Source organism: Ptychodera flava, chromosome 3, assembly GCF_041260155.1.
Source record: "Ptychodera flava strain L36383 chromosome 3, AS_Pfla_20210202, whole genome shotgun sequence".
Lineage (NCBI taxonomy): Eukaryota > Metazoa > Hemichordata > Enteropneusta > Ptychoderidae > Ptychodera > Ptychodera flava.
The window spans coordinates 17,814,257-17,824,510 of NC_091930.1; the positions used below are offsets into that span (position 1 = coordinate 17,814,257).

General features: G+C 37.4%; 1 protein-coding gene across 4 annotated transcripts in view; it reads left to right on the forward strand.

The window, feature by feature from the left end:
• LOC139129667 (aldo-keto reductase 1B-like) overlaps positions 1-7,156 on the forward strand; it is a 28,919-nt gene extending 21,763 nt beyond the window's left edge. For 2 of the 4 annotated variants that reach the window (XM_070695337.1, XM_070695340.1), the window contains exons 3-8: positions 2,025-2,096; positions 3,442-3,558; positions 4,120-4,226; positions 5,072-5,240; positions 6,155-6,243; positions 6,903-7,156. In XM_070695337.1, the coding sequence (XP_070551438.1) occupies positions 2,025-2,096; positions 3,442-3,558; positions 4,120-4,226; positions 5,072-5,240; positions 6,155-6,243; positions 6,903-6,945 (597 nt within the window). In that variant the 3' untranslated portion in view covers positions 6,946-7,156. The remainder of the gene's footprint in view (positions 1-2,024; positions 2,097-3,441; positions 3,559-4,119; positions 4,227-5,071; positions 5,241-6,154; positions 6,244-6,902) is intronic. The other 2 variants (XM_070695338.1, XM_070695339.1) reach the window with 2 other exon arrangements.
• The last annotated feature ends 3,098 nt before the right edge of the window (positions 7,157-10,254 follow it).

Below are 10,254 nucleotides of genomic sequence, written 5' to 3' on the forward strand. Positions count from 1 at the left end.
CAAGAAAAAGGTGCAACCCTTCGGAACGAGGAGGCTCCGGGGTCAGAACTTATTCAGGACATATTTCATCAGGCGCTAGAAATTCAAAAACAAGAAGGATTTAGTCCGCCGCTGGAGCGATATCTACGATATTATGGATTGAATGGATATGAAAGTTAGTTCGCCCCGATAGGAACTCCGAGTTCAACATCAGCTAGACTCCGCGGCCGGCCGGCGGACTGACAACGGGGCTCCTTTATATAGGCTAGTTTGATGGTGATGACTCACACGGAATTTCCCACCTTCCCACCTTCGGAACGTGTATAAACATGCTCAGCAGGCCCGCTTAGTTCAGGACAATGCACTGCTGCGCGTGCGTGAGTTCGTATATAGGTCAGGGTCATACTTTAGTTACATGGATGGTTAAATTTTCCTTCGCTTCATGTAGATAAATGAATAAAATGGGGTGTAAAATTCTTACTTCATCCCAGTTGCCCACGTTTACTTACTACTCACATACATGTAAAACTGCTGAGCGCTAGCGAATAGACTTGTGACACTCTGAATCGTCATTGTGAATGTAATTATGGTCAAAATTTGTTGTTTGCAGTCAGTTCATGGGCATTGCACTTAGGTACAAGTAGTTGTACCAAAAACATACAAACGAACGCATCGAAAATGTGTATGTTTTGCCGACCCGACTCCTGTCATCGTTCACGGCCAGTTCCATACGGTGGTGTTTTCATGTCGTCTGCTCTGCGCTGCCGAAGATTACGATCTCGGTTGACAGAACCGCCCTACGAAAAGTTCCTGTTGACGAGTTTAAGTATCTGAGTGGTGAATTACATCGTTTACAGTCATAAATGAGCCACAAAAACCAACCGCACTGAAAATACTCACGACAGACGATGTGCACATATTATATTTCCGATTTGTACCGTCAGTGAGATTCACAGGTCATGACAGTGTCCGGTGGCACCGGTGCGGGTTTCGGAGACAATGTAAGGTACTAGGGAAAGTAAAACTTTTGTTTTGGTTGTTGTGAAAGAATTTTAGTTCTATTTAGGCAAGCCAGTGACAAAAATATACGAGCAGACGATGAAATACCTTTGAAATGTTTTATTCGTACAGTAACAAAATCTCGAACGAGTTACGACACTACAGCTTGCAGTGTACTCATTTCATGTTTTCCCTAATCCGCTCACAAATTCCTTTCTAAGATGGTAAATTCGGCATATTGACGACTGAGGACATGTATAATTCTTGGAGATAAACTGACTGGTACGTTCTTATATACTTACTGGTACATTCATAGATGTCGTAGAACTGCATGCTTATGGTTATATGCTCTCAGCTGCTCGATCGAGTTTGACATCGAACGTTTGCGCGGCGCGAGTATTTTGACCCAATTTTGACTTTCGCGAAGGGATGAGTTTATGTTTCAAAACACGAAAACACACTCATTTTACACACTCCAGCCGATTTTTTACATCCACCGCCATTTCAAGCAAAAATAAATCTTCTTCAAAGTGTGAAAACCTGTGTCGACATCTTAATATTTAAATTGTTCGCTTTAAAAGTGTGCCATAAACCCTCCTTTGAAGTGGAATGGCCCAACAGCGGAATAATATCAAGAAGTGATACGGTTGTCATCACTCCTTAGCAACCAACTTTTTATCAGTACAGCGATGAGCAAGCAAGGTCGATTTCAGTTGATTTCGTCGCTAATTTCGAAACGTCCGTAGGAAAACAGTCATAATCAAAGCATGCATGTATGATAAAGGGGTTATTACTCGAAGTTTGGGCGATACCACGTCGTATTCTCGTGACGTGTCCGCATTTTGACTCGTTGCTGCTGAACTCATCAAAATACAGACACATCACTCGAATACGACGCGGTATCGCCCAAACTTTGTGTAATAATCCCTAAGAATCTGACTAACGATTGGAAACCCATGAACGATGATAACAACTCGTTTTTGTATTATGGCGTGTCGCTGATGGATTTTTTGCTATTCTTCTTTTTTTTTCTCACTTGTGACCAGTCATTTGGAGTTGATGGGGAAGGCAACCCTGACCTCAGCTTTTCCGACGAAGATTATACAGATACGTGGAAGGTATGATACTGCCTAAGCAATTCTAGTATCATTGAATTAGTGCATATTATGCAAAAATGTAAAGTCCCGTGTACTTTACAACACAGCATGGGGACCTTCCGTAATCCAAAAACGACATGCAGCGCGCGCATACCAATGACATCTTTGCATGAAACAATCAACAGATTCATAAAATATGAATAATTTTTAATTAAGTAAAGGCTACACAATTTTACAGGAAACAGTAGATTCAAAGGTAATTTGAAAAATTAATTGTTAAATTTCAGCTCACTTAGGGTTCCTAGTAGATAAATTTAGAAATTACGCCTTGGGCTCCATTGCAAGTCTCATTATTTTCATGTGTACATTTCCGTTAAAACATATAAATCAATCAATCAGTCAATCGACAAAGTTTATGTAGAGTAAAAATCCAAAACAGTGTTTTCCTCTGTGACGCTCAATGGCTAAATCACATCGTATGCTCTGGAGAGCATTAGCGCTTTCAGGTTTCTTTGGAAAGTTTTCAAGTTTGGGGATTCTCTCATGTCGAATGGCGGTAGTCCGTTCTATGGTTTAGCTGCAAGGTATGAAAATGCACGGCTACCGTAGGTGATGGCCTTCATGACCCAGTATATATATATATATATATATATATATATATATATATATATATATATATATATATATATATATATATATATATTAGAAACTGGATGGATTGAAAACACACTTTCACGCCTGTTTGTTCAGATCATGACGTCTTTATTGTACCTCAAATAGTACAATAAACGTACAATAAAGTCGTCATGATCTGAACAATCAGGTGTGGAAGTGTGTTTCAATCCATCCAGTTTCTACTATCTTCATTCCACTCCACGCTCTACCGGGGATCACCTGATTGTTACTCGTTTCTAATATATATATATATATATATATATATATATATATATATATATATATATATATATATAATATATATATATATATATATATATATATATATATATTTATTTAAAACACAAACTTCTGTAAGGAAAATGCAATCATACATGTTACTTATTAAGTTTCATGCATCTCGCAATCTTCAGACAGATTTTTCCCCTTGGCCTTCACTATCATTTGTATGGTTAGGACATACCATTTCACCATAGCCTCAGGTTGTATCGTAATTTAATTTAAGAAAGTCTGTGCAAAAGGTTAAGTATTACAATAAACAAACATCGTGTCTTTCATCGGAGCGATTAAAACCGGTAGTAGCCAAGATATTTATTTAGAAGTGATTTTATTATGACTTTGTGTTCTGTCTGAGTGATCTATTTTTCATCGATATGTTTATGTTTATGTTTTCTTCTATACTTCATTTAAGGAAATGGAACGGTTGGTGGACGAGGGAACAGTAAAGTCTATAGGAGTGTCTAACTTCAACCACAAACAAGTCGAACGAATACTGCAAATTGCGAGGTACAAGCCTGTCGCTAATCAGGTATTCTTTTCTGGTATTCTTTATTCAATTGCAGAAAGTGGGGTGAAATTCCTCCTTGTCCGTCGCTCTTACGCCCTCTGAAGTCTGAACTCCAGTCCCTTGAGCAATCGACATTTCCACAGGTACTGTGGAAAATGCGTTAGCTGATAAGTCCATTCCGTTCTGTATCCAAGATCTCCTCCTAATGAATGTAGATGTCTTTGGTGTTCAGTCAGGGTTTACGTGACCTAAGACCATCTCCTTTACGTTTTCAACGGCGGTATGATGCCGCTTTTAACCGCTTAATTTGCTCTTTTCGTTCATCATGTTGATGAGATCTCTATGAAATATTCATACAAAAGCAAGAACCTACAGAATGACCAAGAGTGTAAATATTTAATGCAGTGTAATACGTCTCCATTTATATACAACCTACACAGAAACATGTAAGATGTCGCACACCGTTGACCCTCTTTTCAAACACAATGTACACGGCATGTATCTTATACTCTGTTCAAAAGTAATTGAATCATATGAAAAACGGATGTTTTTTTATTATGCCATTTCTGCGTTTACTTTAAGGTTGAAGTTCACCCATACTTTCCACGTGCCAAACTGATAGAATGGTCCAAAGCAAATGATATAATAGTGATTGGATACAGCCCATTTGGAGCGCCATATCGACCTTGGTCAGTGTCAAAGTCGCTTAATCTCAATAAACCAATTTTTCAGGAAAAAAACAAAGAATACGACCAGAAAAAAAGAACGCAAAGCAGGAAAATTTAATTTCACTGAAGTGTTAATATAGGTCTCGATCGTCAAATACGACATATATCCGATGTAAGTAAATTATGGCAAATCAACATGCTTCAGTCAGGTGTAGGACTGAAATTCACTGTCACAAAGGGAGGACACAAAATCCCCCCAAAAAAATTGTTTATAAAACATGTTCATCTCACCATGAACCAAGTTCAGAACAATTGGTACATCTTCCAAAATAGTCTTTTGATGCTGTGGTCGTTAGACACTTTCATCAACGATCCGCACAGCGTCATGCTGCTCAACACTTTCGGACCAGACACGCTACCAATAGTCCGACGAAACAAACTGTGCATGGACAGATAAAGTGAAATTGGTGTGACTTACTTGTCTCTAAAACATTCTAAAATATACTAAATGTCATCGAAAACATGAAACTTGAAAAAAAGTTTTAACCAGAACATTGTTTGAACCTGTTTTATTTGAATGATACTGGAGAAAATGGACCTGAGCTGGAAAGATATCTTCTATACTATACTATAAGGTAATCTGATGTAGCAAGCTGCAATGTATTAATGTAAGCTTCTGATATTCTAGTGTGATGTTACATTGTCATTGGTATAATCTGAAATTTAATGACCTCTGACCCCATTATCTTTGCTTAAGACTTTTTGCACATCCATCGTTTGTAAAAGATATGAAGAAAATTAGTGATAGCCAAAACAAACGCTTAGAGCAGTTCTATTAATTTAAGAGCTGCTGGTATATTGCACAGGAAAACAGAGAAGGACCCCGTCTGTCCACTGGAACACACAATGGTTAAATTGCTGGCGGACAAATACCAGAGAACCCCCGCCCAAATTTTGTTAAGGCTGTCATTGGATCGCGGTTGTGCAGTAATACCGAAAAGTCAAACACCAGCGAGAATGAAAGAGAACTTGGAGGTTGGTAGAGAAAGTACACTTTGAATATTCAATGCTATGGAGCTGTGAGCATGAGTATGCAAACCGTGACTTCAAACTTAAACCACCGATCCTTGTCAAAGTAGCTATGATTCTATATATGACTCCAAACGTCGATCCAAGGTGGTTTTATTTTACTCCGCAAATAGAAAACGTACACGAAATTTGAGGTTTTATTAGTGTGCTAAATGCTTGATTGTTAATTCATTCAATGGCCTCACGATGAATACAATCCGTAGGGACTCAGATACTTTGGAGAGAGTGTGTGTGTGTGTGTGTGTGTGTGTGTGTGTGTGTGGTACCGTCTAGGAAAGACAGTTTTTCACAATAAATTCAAACGTTTTAATCAACAGAGCAACTTACCGGAAGACAAAATATTTCATTGCCTTTCTATCCTCTAAAGTACATTTAAAGTCGCGAGACTTTACGGGAAAGTTTAGATATAACCAGAGTCTTGGAACTTTGAAAGTTCAACTTAAACGTTTATATTGCAAAGAATCGTCAAATAGTTTTTGAGTGAGTGATGCCATCCATTTTGTACAGTACTTTTATGAATGTTGCTGGGCCTATGAAACGTTACGGCCCTATAGGTAACCTTTTCAAAGGGACTGTAAACGGGTCATCCTTTTATGATCCTTTTATGTAAATAAATAAATAAATAAATAAATAAATAAACAAATAAATAAATAGACCTTCCATCGCAACTACTCAAGTTCACTGATTGCAGTTATCAGATATTTTACCTGGTATCCAACATTATCATACAATTATGCGAAACAGACAAGTGAGGTCAATAAACCATTAAAGAAAAATTGATTGTTGATTTACAAATTGTCTTCGTTGAAAATCATTTCCACTTTAACCGATTCCTCGTGTGATTATACACATTCCTAAAGGCGCTGGACTTTCAAATGACACCAGATGACATCAAGGTACTCGAAGAACTTGATTGCAACTGGAAGATTGCGGAATTCGTATGGGAAAAGTAAGTATTATACATTTTTTGCAGATATTCCAAAGAGCGAAAACTTTACCGCCGTCTTCAGGTAGAGTTTACAATAAGTGTTGTTTAGTTTTTTTAAATTTTCTTGTTAATTCAATGTGATTCATTTAAAAGCATCAGTGTGTAACATGACATTTTCAGTTATTTAGAACTTAAAAGAAGGAATAAATAAATAAATAAATAAATAAATAAATAAATAAATAAATAAATAAATAAATAAATAAATAAATTAATTAATTAATTAATGGAACATTGCTAGCATCGTAGCTTTAGTGGCTGGAGCGTTGGTGGACCTAACACAACACGAGTGTGGAATTTTTGCACTTGCCGCCCCCAATCTCTCTATCAATGACATTTTGGCCCATGAAATATTTCCCCGACATGAACTCTGTATGTCTCTCGTTTCCCTGTCTGTCTGTTTTTCGGAAAATTAAACAGGCTCCTCGGTTTAACTACCGACTTATTATATCACAGTGTCTGTAAATATACTTTCATGTCCGTAGTAGTTCGTTCCAAAATAAAAATCAAGGAACAGACTATGTAATATTTAAGATTCGCTTCTCTGCTAAGTACGTCGACAGACGTCCATCATCCTCGAATATTTCCGACTTAATATCAGATCGGTTTTTTTCATCTTTCAGGCTGCAAGGTCATCCACATTATCCATTCAATGAGGAATTCTGAGCAGACCTTTAAGAATTGAAAGAGAAGACAGAAGATCAACAGAATTTCATTCATTTTTTTATCAACATTCACAAATGCAGGTTATGTAAACCGTACTACAGTAACATGATTTTAGTGTTGAGTATATAAATCCTTCTCCTCCGTCCTCTTAATCTGTAATAATGAAATGAATTGATAAAAGTGATGGTTAGTCTCCTGTGAAACAAAATAAAATCATCCATTCTTAAATGCTTCTGTCCGGTGTATGTGCCTCTGGGTCAGATTCGGACTCTCACACTTTTAAATTGTTTTCAGATCTGCCTCTTGTGAGGGCCCATTTTAAAGCTCTTGGACTGAGAAAACTTTTCATCATCATATTTTTTTAAATCGAAAGTTTTATTCTCCCCATAGTGGAAACATAGAAATAGTGGCCATTTTGAATTTTAAATATCAGGAAATGTAAGGTTGTTTAATACATAGTACTAAACTTTGTACGGTGACCCCCCAATTTTTACTATCGATTTTGTAAGAGAATTTTGAAAGTTCACTGAGGAAAGTTTGAGCAAAAGTTTTAATCTTTCACTTTCGGGGCGCTTACTACCTTTAGGTAGTATGCGCTTCAAAAGAGAAAGACTTACACTTTCGTTCAAAATTTCCCTCTAGGAATCCCTCATCCATACTCTTTCAAAATCAAGAAGAGAAATGGGGTCACCATGCAAATTTGTAAACCAGAGAGAAACAAATTACCTAAGATTAAATGATATTTGAAATTAAAAATGGTTGCAATGTTTTTGTTAACTCTTTGGATAAAACAAAGTTCCACTTTCGAAAAAGTAAGGCGGTGAAAATTTTTCGTACACTAATTACTTAAAGATGAGCCCACACAAGTGGTACTGTACATCAGAAAAGAATTGTACAAGTTTGAGAGTCGGAATATCTGTCCAACACACGCATTCTACCTTAAGACTGCCATTGCTTGCATACATTATACAGGCATTAAACGCCCTACATGCTTTGAAGTCTGGATTACTGCACTGAAACTTTCTCTGTGCTATGGGCGTGATGTGCAAATTAGACTCACTATCATGTTGAGTGTTGAATACCAGACGTTATCGAGTGTCAAATGAAACACCATGGATATTGACCTACAAGTCTGTCCATTGATATATTTAGACAAGGTCTTGACCTGTTCCCCTAAGCCCCCTTGCTAGTCTTGGTTCAAATTTCAAATTTACGTGTGAACAAGCAAGAGATTTAAACCTTAACCGTCCGTAAAGTTTATATACAATGAGTGAGGGTCAACGTAATGTTTGATAGCAGGCGGTGATTGAAAAAACAGCCGCAACGGCATTACAGGTCACCCGAACACTGTGTTTAGTTTTACACTTGGCTTGACAGTCTAGCCGATGGAAGGTGGGTAAAATTGGATGTTTTCGTCAAGCAGAGGACTGTCCAGAGTATGTATAATCAAACATTGAAAAATAGTTGACGTTCGTTAAAATGACTCTGAGAGCGTGTGGATTGTCGACGTTAGGATGCATTGACTGAGCATGTTGGAGGTCATCAGGAAGGGCTTAACGAGGGCTACACAAAAGGGCTGCTAATTTTTCGCCTAACTTTGGTCCCTCTCAGATTTATGGTTCAGTTCAATCTACATCGCTTTACAAGACAGCAGTAGAAATACAAGTACACCTCTGTTCGCCGTTTTTAAGCCTCCGGCCAATATGAAGTGGATGTATTTAGCACTAAATGGCACGTGAGTTTATAATATCATGGGTCATAGAGAACAGTTAGTATGTGGTCATATAACCATTGCTTTTGAATTTGTGGTACCGGCACACTAATACACAGTACCATAAATTACCCACATTCTCTTTGATTTGTATCCATGAAAGGTTACTTTTCTAAAACTTTTCAGTTCTGCATGTAAGCAATAATGTTCAGCATCAGAATAATTGTTAAATAATATCCAGTAAAAGTACGTTTAGAAATTTCAACAAAAGTTTCAAAATAACCATTAAAGGCATTCGTTGGCACCAGATTGTCTCATCATAAAATTTACCCACCAGATTACAATTTCAATGGAAAACAAAAGGCTATCACACCTCCAAAATCCTCTTACAGACTGAACAAAGGCGATCCCTGGGATCGCGAGCAATGGCTTTAAACAACCATGGAAGTCATGTTCCGTAGGTACTACAAATGCCATACTTTTTAGGCAGCAAGTTATGACGAACTGAAGGGGTCATTCTCTGAGAAAACTAAAAATGCAAATTTCTTTTGTCATTTCCATTGGAAAAAATCAATATCCTTTTGTTTCAAAAAACAGGTGCAACTGGTCTCCCTACTTTCCATCACATTATTCTGTATGGCTGAAGACACAATCAGTGGAAAATTTTACAAAAATGCTATCTCCTCTCTCAATCTTGCATAATTTTCCAAATCATTTAAAATGAGAATTGAGAAGAATGGTGTCCTTAAAAGTACGTTTTCAGAATTTTTACAACTAGTCTATGAATTTGTCTACACATGGGAGACCTGGTAGACTTCTCTGGGGAATCTCTGAGGATACAAATCGCAATGAATTATGGGAAATTTACAGTACTGTGTAATACACATGATTTTCTCTCCTGTTATCGAGCGCGAAGGAAATCCAATCACTTGAGTTATTGAAATGAGAAAAATATGTCTTTGCTAAACTGCATTTCTCACTAGTCTGATTACTGACTGAAACGGCGGGCAATTTAAACCCTTAATAGATTTTCTTATTAACTTAAATTAGAGTGACATTTTTCTTAGCACATGACGCTTAATTTGAATTTACGGTGGTTTCAATCGGGTTGGAACTCACAACGTACGGTACCCATTCACCTAGCGCAGAAGCCATAGACAAAACCGCTCGGCCAAATCCCCAATCATGAAAAAGATTGGTTCAATAACCGAGCTAAGTTGTTACAATTTTCCTGACTGCGACCCCTCCACACGCTGTAGAGTTCGTAAAGCACTCACGCTCGTACGCTCATTATCACACATCGCACACAAACTATCGAAGCGAAGAAATGAATACATCGCTTAAACTGGGCGAAAGACAGCCTCGGGGACTATGTTTACAGATTTCATGTCTTCACTTCCATTTCACTTATTTCATCAAATATTATCCCGCGTCGCGATTTTGAATATTTGAATAAGCGCATGCATGCAAATGACATTCTGATTTTTGCTTTTAATACGTATGTTTCGGACCTCGCAGAGTTTATAGTAATTACATTTGGAAAGAGAAAATGGCAGTTCAAGGTCTTTCATGTACCACAAAACTGACCAAAAGGTAGA